The 17,846-nt window shown below is 37.5% G+C and overlaps 1 protein-coding gene across 1 annotated transcript; it reads left to right on the forward strand.

Annotated features, from left to right (window-relative positions):
• The first annotated feature begins 176 nt into the window (after positions 1-176).
• LOC117410854 (protein unc-93 homolog A-like) lies at positions 177-17,846 on the forward strand. The gene is made up of 8 exons (XM_034017747.3): positions 177-355; positions 2,907-3,088; positions 4,522-4,751; positions 5,425-5,553; positions 12,670-12,881; positions 13,455-13,590; positions 13,691-13,822; positions 14,353-17,846. The coding sequence occupies exons 1-8, from the start codon at positions 269-271 to the stop codon at positions 14,616-14,618; spliced, it is 1,374 nt and encodes a 457-aa protein (XP_033873638.2). The 5' UTR covers positions 177-268; the 3' UTR covers positions 14,619-17,846.

Genomic DNA, 17,846 nt, shown 5'->3' on the forward strand with positions numbered 1-17,846 from the left:
AAATAGTTTTATGCGTCATTGTGCATTCCCTCTCTCTACTATACTATGATACTATGCTAACTGGTAATCAGATTGTGGATGACACTTGCACAACAATATTGAACTTTGTCCCTCAACAAAGTTTATTATCAGAAAGACAGTACCTTCAGTCTAAGGCGGTGGGTGTAGCAACTGTTTTTAACAACCGGTAGAGTTTTGCCATTACATGTATGCATTCTTCAGTTTGGCCTCCTGACAGACAGATGAATTGCCTTTAAGCTGAGAAGAAATGGGTAGCCATTTGAAAAACATCCTAATCGTTTCCTTTGGATTTCTGCTATTATTTACAGCTTATGGAGGACTTCAGAGTCTACAGGTACAGTAACGTGCTGCTGGGTGTAAATGTATACTACAACTGTTTTACATTAACAGTTGCTAGAAAAGGTTGCCTGAAAATTGACTAGTGTTCTAGTCTTAACTGTAAGACAATGTAATGCCTTACTGTGATAACTTACGGTACAATGGGCTAATTGTAGGAAACTGTAATACCTTACTGTGATAACACGGTACAATGGGCTCTATTCATCAAGGTGTCGGTTTTCAGTTTTTGTTGTCATTTTTTTGAGGATTTGTTTTTTATTACTCTCTCTTAAAATCAGTGTGATTCATAATTTTTTTCTTTTTCAAATCTCTTTATCATTCATCAATTAAGGCAATTTTTGGGGGGAAAACTTAGATGTATATGTTGGCCTATATATTTCATATGACAAGTTCAGAAAGACAACATTGCATAATTTACTGGATGCATATCAAGAATGAGTCGGCACTGGAATCAGATCATGTAACAAAAAAAAAGTCATTTTGGAAATATTTGATTTTGACATTTACTGTTTTATTTACTGTCTGAGTTTTCAAAACCTTCTGTATTTCTTCCTAAAAGACAAAATACTGTGGTTGGATAAAGGAAATAAGGGTTTGATGTACTGTATCACAAGTATTCGACAAACTGACGTAAAACATCCCTTAATAAGACATTTTGGGACAGACACAGAGTCCATCATTTCTTGGTTACGAAAAGTACACTTTATCTTGGTTTATACTAATTTATTACTGATTTTGCTGACAGCATAATTAACTAAAAACACCCATCATAATCTGCGTCTGTATCCTTTGAAGAACGTTTGTATGTCACTGTGAACTGTAAAAACTTTCTAATAATGAAGCAGGTCTCCCCTTTGCTGGTATAGGGGAAGCACAACACGGCAGGTTGCAGTCTGTACACGAAACTGTGCTCTTGGTGCGAGTGTCCGTGAATTGCTGGTGGTGCTTCGTTGTGCTGTGCTGTGCTGTGCAGTGAGACGGCAATTGGGATTAAGGCTGGCTCGGTGGCTTTGCAATCACAGAAAACAAAACAAAAGCAGGCTCCAGCTGCTTAGTCAAACACTTAGCTTAAGGGGGCTGTACTCACATAGCTGCGTCCCCTTTGTACTACCTAACTCCTCCCTGCAATCAGCCTGGCACCCCAGTGTAACCAATCGCTGCCTGGCCTGCAGCTGATCACATGGGAATCGTTTCAAGTACGTGCAGCTATGCGTTGATGACGGACTTCCTGTTTCCGCCCACCGTCGAGTCGACCCGTCTATGGGGAAGTGTACTATCTACCTTACACAGCGCCCTTTCTGGTCAGGAGGGAGATTTACAGCATTGATTCTTTCTCTCTTTATCACAGTCACGTTTGCATTATCTACTTTTGCCTTACCTTTTTAACTGTACCAGTATCAGTACACTTGATATTCATGTCCCTGCACCTGTAGTGAATTAGGTATACAATTTATTTAAATATAAATGAGTCTCTAGTCGCCCACTCAAGGACGTCAAAATGTAAGAAATAAGATATACCTTATTTAAGTTCGGGATCATGTAGGACTCGGATTCCCTTGACAATAATCAACATTTACACAACGTGTCAGAAATATAAAACAATATTTTATTTAAGAATAAAAAGGGTGCACAACTAATTTATTACAGAAAGATTGGTTAGAGATATGCGTGAATAGTATAGAGTTCATTGATTTCATAGTCAAACAATTACAACGACCATAACATTATTAGCATACATGGTTAATATACAGATATTAATTATGGCTGATCACACAAAATGTCTACTTTGCATTAGTATTTTCAATACTTGTTTCTCGTTGTAATCAATCATGTTTCATATCAAAATGCATAAGAATTCATTCAACTTCCCATTCAGAACGGAATCCAACATTCCAGTACCTAATTTAGCACATTGGTTTTACCGTCTTAATTTAGTTTAGATGTGATCTAGGAAACTAATAATATGTTATCAACCTCAATTGATAATATATTCAAATTAACTCAGAAATGGGGCAATGATCAAATTCTCTGCATGTATGAGGCAACTCCTTTTAAGCTGCACATTTTCAACAAACAAAATACATTTCTTGCATACTCCAAAACAGAAAGTTATATTCTATTCCTAGAACAATTTATCCACTAACATGATAGCATTAGCTACAGTTAATTTCTTGAGTCCATTGAATACGTATCGATTTTCAACAAAGTTGTCACTCTTTGGTGATGAACACTGTAGCTTCTTACATACATCTGGCCACTCCCCAATTAGCACTCTTTTACCTAATTGGGGAATGGCCACACCTGTGATTGTTGGCAGGGACAGATTTAACCCCATCCCTGCCAACCTTACATTCCCACACATACTATTTACATTTAGGGCTTTTGTCCTACCACAAATATGTTTAATCCTTTAACTACTCCTCACACTATAGTCCATACAATTTACTGTAACACGCCTAACCATGAATTAAACAAATGTGTCTGGCATATTGTAGCACTACTATTAATATTGCAAAGTAAAGGATTCATTTGCATTTGTTTTACAGAGCAGTCTGAATGCAGATGAAGGCCTAGGAACGGCCTCCTTAAGTGTTCTCTATGGAGCCATTATACTTTCCTCTATGTTCCTACCACCAATTCTAATTAAGAATCTGGGCTGCAAGTGGACCATTGTTGTATCCATGGGCTGCTATGTAGCATATTCTCTAGGAAACCTTTACCCATCATGGTAATTATATTCTTTCTTTGTTTGATTGAATTGCATTCATTTAGTGTGGCCAATTATTGATTTTCATTCACTTAGATTGGCCCTGATTTTCTCCCCAATTTAGAATGCCTAATTATTTTTTTCCCTCACCGCAGCAATTCCCCACACAGCTCAGGAGAACTGAAGGTTCAGTGGGCGTTCTCTGATCCCACGACCAAGCCAGTTTTCTCTTTTACACCCAGGAACTCGAGAACGTCCTCTGGAGAATAAAGGTCAGCCCTGCAGGTGTCCGTCTGAGCTCACTGGGCGCCTGGCCGGTAGGGTCTGCTGTTGCGCAATGAGGAGAAGCAGTGCCTGCAGGTTTTGCCTCCCTAACCTGCGGGAGCGCCAAGGCCAATGTGATGCTCCCTCCCAAATCCCCAGTGAAGACTGGTGACTTTGCACAGCTAGGACGCAAGCCTGCGCTCCCCTGGCTGTTTGACTCGCCCTGCACACCACGCAAGCGCGCTTTTACCACGGGACCCCCTACATTAAACTTTTTAAACCAAAGTAAAATTACTAAATTATTCTTAAAGGTATGAAACAGCTGAAAAAAAGTAAATGAAAAAACAAACAACAAAAAAACTTAACTGTACTTAATGTAAATTCAACACATATAAAGTTATTATTTCTAGAAGGCATTCTTTACTGATTTGGGGGCTTGCATGACAAGATTAGTATGTTAGGCTAAACAGGTGCGACACCAGGCTCCATCCTCATTGTCATAGAATCATGAGAAACAGCATGCTAAAGGAGCTGAAACCAGAACTACCCTTTGTACTGTACTAAACAGTCAGCCTAAGTTAAGTTTAGCATTCTGTAATTTAGCATGCCTAAAAATGGTTTGTTGCATGTAAACAAAGACCTCTGTAGGATTGATCATAGTTTTAGTACCTGTACATAGAGTCTTTAAGCTGCATTGTTGCTTTGTTTTTTCATTGACTGCAAAAAATATATATATTACATCACGGCTAAACAATGGGCAAATGCAAAAATAAATCAGATTATTGAAGCAACACTTCTATTATGTGCTCTGTGTTTTGTGCCTAATACTTAAACCAATTGAGTCATTAATGGGAAACCAATATTTAACTGGCCATTTCAGGTTTGCACAAGCCCTGTATATGTTTGTTTCCGAATATGCGATCCACTCCTGTTTCTCTTTAAACAAATGCCCTTTCACGTATTAATTTACCACTGTTAGATTTGAGATCCAATCCAAGCAGGTTAGCACCCCTGGGCTATTAATTTAGGAAGCTCTTGATAGGGCTGGGGGAATGCCTAGAAACAAGATCTGAAGATTTTGTGGACTAGTGTGAAACCAACTTTCTTGTCTTCATGATGTATTGTATGAAGGTTTTCTGTTTTTTTTTCCTGAATCAATCTCTGAAACTGTTATAATCCATCTCTTTTAGGGAAACGCTGATTCCCACATCTATAATTCTGGGTTTGGGAGGGGCTCCCCTTTGGTCAGCAAAGTGCACCTACTTGACCATCAGTGGAAACATGCAGGGAAAGAAGGAGAACAAAGAAGGCAGAGACATAATCAACCAGTACTTTGGGATCTTCTTTTTAATATTTCAGTCTTCTGCAGTGTGGGGCAATCTGATGTCATCACTGATATTTGAGCTGGCTGATGACAGAGGTAAAACAATGCTGCTTTAATGCTGAATTCTCTACAGGGCTCTGCATTCATACCATGCAGTGCTCATTTCTATCTTGTTCTCCTGCACACAAGGCTGCTCCGAATTGGGTCAAGGACTTTCTGTTACTCATGGAAAATATGCCACTTTGTCATAATGCAATGCACAGCTCTTGAACTATAAATGGGTTGAGAACTCCCCCACCTCTCCTCCCTCGAAATGTACTGCACTATAACATTGACAACTTTATTAACTTTGATAACAGGCACTGAATTGGCAGGTACTTCCGTATCCCAGACTGCACAAATTACTGATGTTTTGTGACAAAAATAATGATTTTATTCTGCAGAACAGTCTCAGTGGAACATTTTCACTTCTAAGTAACTTGACTGGATTTTGGCAGGTGTCCAACTCTTTGGCTGATTTAGTTTTTTTTTGTTTTTTTTTAAAAAGAGAAGGTAAAAAATCTGGTCACATTTTTGTTACACATATACAAAGAAAGTCAGTCACTAAATGTATGTAGACCTGCTGCCTAAAATCTTTAACATCCAAGAAGGCCCATGCATTGCAATTCACAGATTTTCTTGTATCACACATATGGTGGACTCTACATTGTTATTATTTTTATTATTGCTCATAATAATTATGTTATTATTTTATGTATTATTTTTAAAGCTAGCATCACAGAGGAACAATTAAATCACTGTGGAGCAGCCGACTGTCCCGTAACAAATGTCACTGGAAACAGCACAATTGACATTCCCCCAGACTCCTTAAGATATACTCTTGTGGGCTCTTACATAGGTAAGTTTCCTTCATTAAAAGAACTACCAGTACAGTATGTGGTTTTGCAAAGATCTTTCATAATGAAAAAATATGGTTGATTATTTTTAGCCTTGTATGGTCAAATGTTCTGAAACTTACTGCCATCTGTGGCATTGAGAAATTATCCAGAATAATATGCATCTGTCAGTGAGGTACAGTACTTTGTAAGGAAATAATTCACTTGCAGGCTTTTGTGGACTTTAGTAAACAGAAAGGTTGAAAACAGTGATTTGTTTACAGATAAGGGGCTAGTATTTACTCCAAATCGTCATTACCATAATTTGTATCTGAAAGGAAAAAAAAACAACATTATAATTCTAAAATGAATAAGAAACAACTTGACTACTTACAAGTTGCAAAGTTGTTTTTTTTAATTTTAATTTAGTCATTGCCAATTATTTTTATTATTTTCTCCCCAATTTGGAAATGGCCAATTATTTTTAGGCTCAGCTCACTGCTACCACCCCTGTGCTGACTCGGAAGGGCGAAGACGAACACACGCTGTCCTCCGAAGCGTGTGCCGTCAGCCGACCACTTTTTTTCACACTGCGGATTCACCATGCAGCCACCCAAGAGCTACAGTGTCGGAGGACAACGCAGCTCTCGGGCAGCTTACAGGCAAATCCGCAGGTGCCCGGCCAGACTACAGGGGTCGCTGGTGTGCAGTGAGCCGAGGACACCATGGATGACCAAACCCTCCCTCCCCCCTGGAAGCTCCCCTCCTCTGTCGGCAAAGGAATAGCCTGGACTCAAACTCGCGACGCCCAGACTATAGAGCGCATCCTGCACTCCACGTGGAATGCTTTTACTGGATGCGCCACTCGGGAGCCCACAAGTTGCGAAGTTAAAAGGTGCTAGTTGTTTATATCTGGTTTGGTTTATTGGGTGTGCTTCCCCTTTCTGAAAACAAATGCACTAATGACGATTTGAAGTAAATAGCTTTAGGAATTTAGCCCAAAGGGGGGAACCGTCACCCTGCCAAACATAACCAAACTGACAGCTGCAAACCTGTCTTTGATGGGGGACCACACACTACATCACTGGCTGCTATTCAAAAACAGTTCACAGTGTTTGTAGCAGAATTCACAGCTATTGATTGTAAGTTTCAACAATTCATAATTGATAAACAAATTATCAGATTTGATTGGAGCAATTTCTTTACATTTAACCCTTATTTATCTTATAGTCATTTGCATTTTTTAATCAAATCAAGAGATTTCGATTAAAGTGAAATGTAGGTTTTTTATGGGTTCTCATGATTAGCACCAATTCTTGACTGCCTGTTGTTATCTTAGATAAGGTTGTCAGTTATTGGTGCTAACTGGGGACTGAGTAACCAGTTGATGATGTTATAAATCTTTTCAATGTAATGCATGTCGAGAGCATGGTGTCAATTTGCATAGAACAAAAATAAATACATAACATTTAGTCAGATTTAGCAAAGTGTTTATACAAAAGTTGTAGTGATAATTTAATGAGGCCCCAATTATGAGGACTGAAAAATTAATTTTATGATAAAGTAATGGTAACATTAAAATTTAAGCTTTCTCAAGACACACCTTTAGCTATGTATAAATAATACCTTTCTGTAATGACCTAGGGTGCTACCACAATATCCTTCTATATCACCATCAAAACTACATTCATATCCAAGTGCAATCAATAGTTATACTTAAACATATGAATATATATTTTAAAGTAATCATAGAATTCTGGCTAGAAATATGATTGATTCATTCTGCATATGATTTAAAGTTTAGAGAATATTCAACTTTGATTCAATTCAATGTTATCATATATCAGTGCTTGTTTCAACATACAAAAACAAAACGACAAATCTTGTTGAAAGTAAATACCTTTTATTAAACTTACAAAAATAAGAGTAGCTTGTATTAGATTGCAGTATTTGTTTTCAATGTATAATCAAGTATTATACTAAGTATGTTCAAGACAAATTAACCATAAATTCAGTTGTAATTAAGATTCTGAATATATTCAACAATGCATTCATATTTGATCATGCAATTCAACATAGGTTAATATTACTTCATATTCAATTTAAACAGAATTAACCATACAATCGATTTATGCACCATGGAAATTCATAAGTTATTTAGTTACCAGTCTTTATATGTGAAGAAAGTTTAAACAGTCTTGCAAGGAAGAATTATATAGCTTTCTCAGCTTGATTAAAACACTTCCAGTTTAGAAACTTGATCTTCAGTTTGTAGTCCTCTTCACTCAATGTTGTTAAGGAAAAACAAGATGACTTTTTCTTCAGAACTTCATGTCCCACGATGCAATGGAAACACACACCAAGGGGTTTACTCTTGTTACAGGCTACAGCAGCGCCAACTCGAACTGGTTTCAAAAGCACTTTGGTATTAAGTAACTTTAGTATTCTTCTGTTTACTTCTTTGTGTATTTTAGCATACTTTTAGATTTAGTAGCAACAAAAGTATTTTTACTAATTGTTTGAATTAAGATATTTTCTTCAAGAACGTCATTGAAGTTAGAATGTTGAGAGTTGTTGTTGAGTCTTCAGCGATTCAGTCCAATTGTACACACTTAGATGTTTCTGTGTTGCTTTTCCAAGAGTAGTATTGTCTTTTGAGAGTCCTTGGAGAGAGATTTCCTTTGAGAGAGAGTCCTTCTTTCCATGCTGCAAGCATTTTTATAATATATGAGAATAGGTGTACCTCTCAGATTATTGTCATTCAATTGGTCGACTCTGCTAATCATTCCATTGGTAAACTTCATCAGGTAATTTTATTGGCTGTTTTGAATGTAAGCAGATGACATCATAACTTCATCAAACAAATACCTCCCCATCTTCATTCAAACAAAGGGTCATAAATCACAGAAAATGCATTCATTTAAAAATACTCTTGTGAAATAACTTTCCCTAAGTTATTCATTTTTACTTGATAATCACATTTCTATTTTCCTGATGTGATTTCACACAATGCAGTACCAAATTAAGTCATATATATATATATATATATATATATATATATATATATATATATATATATATATACGTCCAATAATTATCATTCTGAATTAATTAATTAGATTGTAATCCATTTCCTGAATGATAAATTACTTATTTTTTGTGATTTAAGTAAGTCTTTAATACACTATATTTTCTATGTTTGTACATCTATGAGTTCACAAGAATACTGCTTTTATAACAGTTAACATATTTTCCAATTAAAAAAATTAATTCCAAACTGAACCATCTCCATTATCCACCAGATGGCAGTATGACACCATTTTGACCAGATTTCGTATTGAATACACATTCCTTTAGACACTGTGGGGCAGTTTACAAGCAAAAACTGAAAGCATGACAACAGATCTCTTGCGCTTTTATGGTCATGACAGTTCTGCTTCCACGTTTACATGAGAGTTTATTTTAGAGAGAGAATTTAGTCGTCCAAATGCAAACGACCTCATTAATAATAAAATAATGGGCGGATTTATTTAAAAATCACCAAACGCGCTGAAAAGAGATGCTGCACGATAAGGATATCATTCAAATAATGCACAGGTGTTTACATGAGGCTTTACGCGCTAGGCAGAGATGAAGAGAAGGTTACCCCCCATCTGTCTAGAATGCAAAGGGCTTGCAGTTAAAACGGTTCATGCTGCCAAGAAGAAGAAAATAATAATAGTTATTACTATTATTGTTTTGAATTAGTTGTTTTAGAAATGGTAGAAGTAGCATGTGTACAAAAACCGACAGCACTCAATTCCCATTACTGCTTTTCTTATGCTTCTTAGGCTACTGATGTCCTTTCACACACCCATATATATTAGTCTTAGCCAACTGCGTAGCTGTTAATGTGCTAAACAAAAGGATTATGCGTTTAATGTGGAACAAATATATTAAAAACAACTCATGATGTGTTGGTTTCAAACACAGGTACTTTGTTGAAATATTAAAATTAATTATGCAGAAAATGTGGAAACTTACACAAACGCTGTTAATATAATAAATACATAATTTGTGTGTATTTGCTAATTAGTTATGAGGGTATATAAAATCATAGTCCTACTTACAACGTAGTTGCGACAAAAATGGATGGATGAAGACGCAGACAAACACTGGCTAGATTAAGTCTTGTATGGGAAGCACTCCTTCAGTCCCATGTAATGGGTTTAAAGGAAAGGAATCGTATAGTGCGCCGAAATTCGGCACGAAATGCAACCACCTCTTGGTGCTGTTGATCAGATGATGCTCCTGGATCAGCAGCTACAGTGTTCAAACCAACTTTAATTTAAAGAAGAACAGTTGTGAGTTGCTTCACAGCTTTTGCTTTACATGTGACTCCTAAGAATAATATGTGAAAAACAAAACATATCTGTGGCGGAGTGTCCCGCCCCTATTTATTATTATTTGTATTTTTGTTTGCGGCGCGGATAAAAGCGCCGCGTCTTTTATTATTATATTTAAAAACCCTGTGAGGATGCATGGCTGATCAGCTACTGATTATTTAACTAGCTGACAGTCATGCATCCTTACCAAACACGTACAGACTCTGGCCGAGGGATAATAAGATAATTAACAACTAGTTAATCCCTCGGCCAGAGTATATAAACCTGCAGCTCTCTGCACTCGAGGCTGAGTGTAGAGGAGAGTACAGGAGAGCGGAGAGAGAAAGCAACATTTAAAAACAATTGCTAAAACGTGCTGGATTACCCAGCACATCACTTACTTGTTTGTTTGTTCATTCGTTTGGCCCTCGTGCCCTTTTGTTTTGTGTTTTGTTAAATCTTTTGTTTTGTTTATTAATAAATACGCTGAGTGCCGCAGCATTCAGCTTCACCCGCCCATCCACTGTTTTGGTGTCAGTTACTTCCTGGTCCGTGACGTCATCCACCTCACCACTGCGAGCCAGACTGTCACAATATCGCATGTGGTTGAGGAGATAAAGCCATTTTACACGTGTCAGGTAGGCTGTGTGCGTATATGCGGTATGTTATTGTTTTTCACAATTTATTTGTTTGATTCACATGTAAAGGAGAGCTTGTGAAACAATTCACAATTGGTCTTCTTCACATTAAAGTTGGTTTGGACGCTCTAGCTACTGTGGTTGAGGAAATAAAGCCCTTTTACGCGTGGCTGAGGCTAAGTGTGCGTATGTGCGGTATGTTATTATTTTCCATAAATTATTCTTAGGATTCACATGTAAAACAGAGACTGTGAAACAATTCACAATTGGTCTCCTTTAAATTAAAGTTGGTTTGAGCACTCTAGCTTCTGTGGTTGGCGAGATACAGCCATTTTCATTCATGTTGGGTTAGCTTGAGTCGAATATCAAACGAATATCAAACGTCAAGCTAACTTTACCATGGTAGCATATTTTAGTTTAGAAAAGTAAATGATGGCTGGCGCAATTACCATATTGTATTGATGGGGCTGGTATTTCACAGGACGTCTGGAATGATGAGGATTCCAGCAAATGGTCTGATGCCACTGCCACTGGCCAGTCAACCATTAACCGGTGCATTTCTGAAATTGGGACCTTGCGCTTTGATCGCAGGACTGCAGGCGTTTTCTCTCCTGCAGGTACAGATATTTTAGTTTCTTGATTATTATCTTGTACCTGCAGGAGCGTTCTATTTATACCAAGTTCAAACAGAGCACCGGTAATGCTGGTGAAAATGGTGGCATTTACTTGGCGAGGTCGATCCAGTTCATCCATAACCCCCAGGTCCGCAATAATTTGGAGGGGGGAACGAGTTCCCTCATCCGTACAGCGGACCTGGTGTTTCGTGCTGTCAGAAGGGGTGGAAGCTTGAAACATCCTGCGGGAAAAAAGCTACATTATTCGTAGTATTATTATTATTATGATAATAATGCTGGTCATAACGATCTAGTAGTTCTCATGCATCACTCACAATACACTGAAATTAATAAATAATGGTATAAATCAACATCTCTATATGCAATGTATATGTAATTTAGCCGCGACCCTCATCAGGAGAAGCGGATTGATAATAATGGATGGATGGATATTTAACTGATTTGTATTAGTAAGACTGGGATAAGGAAAATCTTACTTATGCTGCAGAGGAGGACGGAAAGACCGTATCCCAGAGAAGAGCATTCTTTTACATAGGGTAAGTGGAGGAGGTATCGTGTTATTTCATGAAAGTCTATCGTTAAGTATTTTGCACGACTGTGGAGTTTGTTGCTATGGGACTAATTAGGCCAATTAGCATGCACTTTACCGTGCTTTACCAAAGTGTAATGACACTTGAGTCAAACATTTTTTTTGCCGTGCACTTTTGGAACGAGCACAATCATGCGTCATTTGCGCGTGACACGTCATGAATGCACTATAGTAGCGTGATTAAAACTTGCATGTAAACACCGCCTGTGTCTCATAAGAATTTTACATGGTCCTGTTATCAGTTTCAGGATAAAAGGTGTAAACGAAATCTGTTTGAAGCTCGATACTTAATCTGATAAAGATTTGAATTTGTTTAACAAAGTCACATCTGATTGCTCTATACAGCAGGAATATTTTGTAAAACGGTCCAAAACAAGTTTTTTCAGTTCATACTCCACTTAAATCTGGCTGACCAACATAGCAGGGGATTTAGCTTACAAATGGCATTCATGTCTTAGATGAGATTGTCCAAATTGATTTTAGAAATACAGTCAATGGTATATTCTCATTTAAGCAAATATAAATTGTACTTTTTATATCACAAAGTGAAATTAGCTACATTTGAGAGAGGGAAATAAAACTGTTATGGCTGGTTTCATAAGCAAGGTGGGTAATACAGTATATTTTCAAGTACTAATCAAGATTTGTGAAACCAGCCATTAATGTTTAACAATTTGATATAAGCAGCACTTTTGAGTCCTTAACATTCATTTAACTAGTTTTGTAACTTTAAATATCTTGATAAATCAGTCCTGTAGTGCCTTAAAAAATGATTACTGTCTATTTTATTGTTGCAGTTTCATTTATATACTGTATATATATATATATATATATATATATATATATATATATATATATATATATATATATATTTTATGTGTATAAGGCTTTTTGTTTGCTGTTCCCCATACAGGTGTTGGCGTGTTGTCTGTGATCCTGGTGGCTGTGTTTCTAGATGACATGGACAAAGAAGCAGCCCAGGAGTTCAGAGACAACAGGCAGCCATTTTTCTCAGTTTTCCTAGCTACTTTCAAGCATCTCCGAGACAAGCGACAGATCCTGCTTATCCCCATGACAATGTACAGCGGCTTTGAGCAGGGTTTCCTCGCCGGAGACTACAACAAGGTAATAGATGGAAATGTACTAGATTTCTGTGGGGGAGCACAGTATAGCAGACATGCTTACACTTTTCAAAGCAGCCGTTAGATATATTGACATGCATATACCTATACTTACATGTATTATGGATTTTGGTGCTCTTTAAAGTTGCATTGGAAGAGAGTAAAAGTTATCTATGGAGAAGCTGTAGCACAAGCAGTAGCAATTTGTGAATTCCCTACACACAAACCTCTTCCTTGCCCTGCAGGGACCACAGTATTGTCTGCATGCCCACACAATCACAGGTCTCTCTTTCTGAGGCTACCACCAAGCTGCCAACTGTGCCAAGATTGGGTTGTTGTTTTTGTGATGTGGACAACTGTCCACTGAAGGCTAAGTTGGTCATGTGATGTAAGCCAGATTCAAACCTGAACCTCCTGGGGTGAAAAGCAATAGTATTACTATATGTGCTATTCCATGCAACATCTGATGTTCAGGTATGTCCTTTCCCAAGTTTCTTGTCCAAGGTGCTACCTCAATGTTGGGGTATGGATCAAGTTCCAGTCCGGAACTCCCAACACTGACTGTCTCTCTCTTTAGTCCTATGTGACCTGTGCTCTGGGAATACGGTATGTTGGCTATTCGATGATCTGCTTTGGTGCTACAAACTCCCTTTTTTCCTTTGGCTTTGGAAAGCTGTCACGTTATACTGGAAGAATCGCCCTTTTTGCCCTAGGTAAGAAAACAGTTATTAACTGTGAAAGACCTTTATACTGGAGACATGGTCCCAATGTATTTCATCTCATTTCAAATTATTATGTTTTTTTTTGTTGCAGGTACAGTCACAAACTTGGCATGTATAATAGCCCTGTTTCTTTGGAAACCTCATCCTGACGACTTAGCAGTGTTCTTTGTGTTTTCTGGCCTTTGGGGAATGGCCGACGCTGTGTGGCAGACACAAACAAATGGCAAGTTCTAAATTTTCATATTACACCTACAGTAGCATATTCTCAGAAACAATTGTATTGATAGGATATTACAGTTTCATATTACGTAAAAAACACACTTCAATGTGAGTTCATATAAGGCAGAATATATGACATACTGTATATACATTTAACATACAAAACGTATGTGTTCCACATTGTGTGAACTGTTAATGTTCAAGTTTTATCAAAATAATAATTCTCTATTGTTGTTTCAGCTTGGATACTTTTTTATTTTCCATTCTAACTAACTTTCCTCCTCAGGGCTGACTGCGGAGAAGTACAATGGGGAAGAATAAAATTGTCGCACATGCTTCAGTTAAAAAGCCCAAGGCACCGCTAATATGCTTTATGTGGAAAATTACATTGTCAAATACTGCAGCTTTAAGACCTAGAAAAACATGTTCAACTGCTATTACCATTCAATGTTTTGAAACTACTTGGTGGGTTTAAAAAAGATATCACGTTTTACTCAATATAACGGATTGTCAATGCATTCTATTTCATTTCAGCTCTCTATGGAGTTCTATTTGAAGAACACAAGGAGGCAGCATTTGCCAACTATCGGCTCTGGGAGTCTGTGGGCTTTGTAATAGCCTTCGGATACAGCAGCTATTTATGTGTAGATGTTAAGCTGTATGTTGTGCTTGCTGTGTTGGTGGTAGGCATGGTACTCTATGGCTGTGTGGAATACATTGAATACAAGAATCCTACTGCCTGCATTGAGAACAAGCTAGAGGTAGAAGAGGACCAATATATTGCCCAGTCTAAACTGTAGTGAAGTATTGTGGTGGACTTTCAGCCTTTAACTATTTTATTTATTGGACAGTAAAATATAACAATAAATGTGTCATCCACATACAGTACATCTCCCTAGGTTAAACAAAGATAATAGCATTGTGTGTGTTCTGTACAATACAATTGTATATACAGCTTGATGTGTATGTAATATTAAATACAATAATAATTATGTAAAATAAGTTTTGAAATAACAGGAAGTAGTCAGAGGAAATTACACCTAGGGGTAGATGTACTAAAGTGTTGCAAACGAGTCGGAAGTCCAGGGTGAAATGTACTAAACAAGCACAATGCTGTTAGCGACTTTTTAGAGAATGCTTTGCGGCAGCAGTTTCTGTTTGCGGTTCAAGCGTAGATGAATATGTAGTTATGGGCAGAAAAGGGGCAGAGATAGTGCAAATCAGGGTTCTCAAATATTGTAATGAGATCTATGAAAGCAGCAGACAATTGCGACACTTACAATTGCATCAATTTGTTAAGAACTTTTGAAAGCATGTTTTAAACAGTCGCAATTGTTGCTGGCATTTCCCAGTATGATTTTTCTCGTGCCTTGCCAGTTGTGCTCAATGCATTTTTGAGGCAAACAGCCAAACACCCATTTTTCCCTAAAAGCAGGGTGTACTTACAAGCCTTGAAAACACATTTCTATGACATTTCTGGCTTCCCCAACGTGTTGGGAGCAATAGATGACACACATGTGCTGCTAACCCCTCCAGCATGATTTATTTTGTGTTACCATACCGGAAGCCTACAGGCTAAAGTAAAAAGAAAGTGCGCTAGATGTTCATTTGATTTTACTACTGTATTGTATACAGTATAGGCCTACTGTACAGACTTATATTTTTGCTCATAATGTAATGTGTAACCTACTCAAAACCCATTATAGTTATTTCAGTGCAATGATTTATACATTTAAATACATTGAGCACTATAAATGTATGTGTATGATTTTATTATATATTTTTTAAACCCAGCACCCTTGGACCCTAGCATATATAGACGTTATCCTTTGGGCACACTCTGCTGCAGTAAACCACAACTTAACTCCCACTATGTATTTGAACAATGTCACACGACTCTCGCAATAGAGATATCGCTAAGAAGATGCAACAGATATTTAAATTAGTATATTGCGGTTCTTTTCATTAACATATTTTCTCTTAGTACATACGACAAAATGTATACTTTGCTAAGTGTTGCAACGGAAATGCAAATTGCAGTATGTTTGCGCTGCGACTAGCCCATCTTAGTACACCTACCCTCTAGTATTTAAAAAAAAAAATGCCAGTTTTACTAAATGTCAAAATGAAGCTAGATGTATGTAACACATATATGATTTCTCATTAGGGTAGCCAACTTTACATTTTTTCACCTCCCCCCCCGGAGAGTATACAAATTCCCTTATTAAAATCGACTGTCCCGTCCAAAACCAGACAGTTGGCATCCCTATTACGATGCAGGCACCGCCTCCTTCTCTGTTTGGCTCCTAGCAACATCTATATTTACAGCGATTTGCTGAAAATAATTGAATAGCAGTATATATTAAATTATGCACCTATCAAAAGCTAAAATTGTGCTGCCATTTGTCCAGCTCTTTTGTTGTTTTAGCAACAGCAATTGATAATTAAAGGCACAGTAGTCTGTCACAAATGTGCACCGCTGGCACAGAGCCGGTGGTCACCTTTCAGCGATGTTGGCACTGAGTCTTAACGGGCAATGAGTGTCCAGTTTTCAGTGTACAAAACCGGACAGCAAGTTTAAAAAACGCCTGTCTGGTCTAAAACTGTGCAGTTGGCAACCCTATTCCTCTTGTATGCACATGATAAATGAATACTTTATTGTAAAAACAGATCTGTTTGTATTAGAAATTGGTTCCAGACAATCCATCCAAAAACAGGCTGGAATACACCGAAGGATTCTAGATAATGAAAGTTAAGTGGAAAATCATTACTATAATAATTGGGGCAGCAGTGTGGAGTAGTGGTTAGGGCTCTGGACTCTTGACCAGAGGGTTGTGGGTTCAATCCCCAGTGGGGGACACTGCTGTTGTACCCTTGAGCAAGGTACTTTACCTACATTGCTCCAGTAAAAACCCAACTGTATAAATGGGTAATTGTATGTAAAAATAAATAAATAATGTGATATCTGTATAATGTGAAATAATGTATAATGTGATATCTTGTAACAATTGTAAGTCGCCCTGGATAAGGGCGTCTGCTAAGAAATAAATAATAATAATAATTATTACATTTAATCAGTTCTAACCGTAACCATGACATCCTATATTGTATCCTTTTAATATACTGTTGTGATCCTGGCCGTTTGCAAACGGGCTTCTCCAAATCTTTAGTTCTTTTCTGTAATAAAAGTTTTCACTAATGAGTTATTTTTATGGATTAAATAAAGATGGATTTGAAGAAATTAATGTAATATGAAACGTGTTTTTTACTTTATAATTTTGTTGTTGTTGTTGGTAAGTTTCATTTCATTGTATTTGCTTTTAGCTAACGGTTAACTTAGACAAATCATGCCATTGTGAGTACTCCAGTGTATTTTCCATCACCACTGTGTTGAATACTTTCTCCACCATGGGAATGTTTACAAATGAGAGAAATATTTTCATGCTGGCTAATATATGTAAAGGTCATTATATCTGAAGGGAAATTCCATTCAAATAATACTATTTTCCTTGGAGTGTTTGTTCTAAGGTTGATCACCCTTTGTGCTGTAGATATAAATGACTGTTTATGAAACTTTTGGGGTCATGTATCAAGCATTTGCAACGGCATTAAGGCCTTAGCGCTGGGTTAACGGTGGCCTTAAAATTCCCCCGAATGTATCATGACACTTTTGGCAAGTTAAGGCCGTGTTAGCACCACAAAAATGCGCTCTGCCGTTCATTAGCCATGCATTTTAAGGCGTGTCAAGCCTTAATTATATGCATGGGCAAATTGTAGGTGGGGCTCATTTCTAAATGAAGTCTGTTATATTAAAATTAGAATAGCTGTGCCTGTTCTAAAAGGATCCACAAATAAGTCTGATTTCAATTTGGGCGCAAAGAAAAAAGCCAGAAAGCAGCTGATAGGAAAGGGCATTATGGCAGCAGTCATAACGTATTTCTTACGACAGAGTGCAGGCCCTTAACCTTCCTGAACAACACAGGGACAGAGGGAGAGTACTGAGAAGAAGGGAGAGTTTTTAGGGTCTG

This window comes from Acipenser ruthenus, chromosome 6 (assembly GCF_902713425.1).
Source record: "Acipenser ruthenus chromosome 6, fAciRut3.2 maternal haplotype, whole genome shotgun sequence".
Taxonomy (NCBI): domain Eukaryota; kingdom Metazoa; phylum Chordata; class Actinopteri; order Acipenseriformes; family Acipenseridae; genus Acipenser; species Acipenser ruthenus.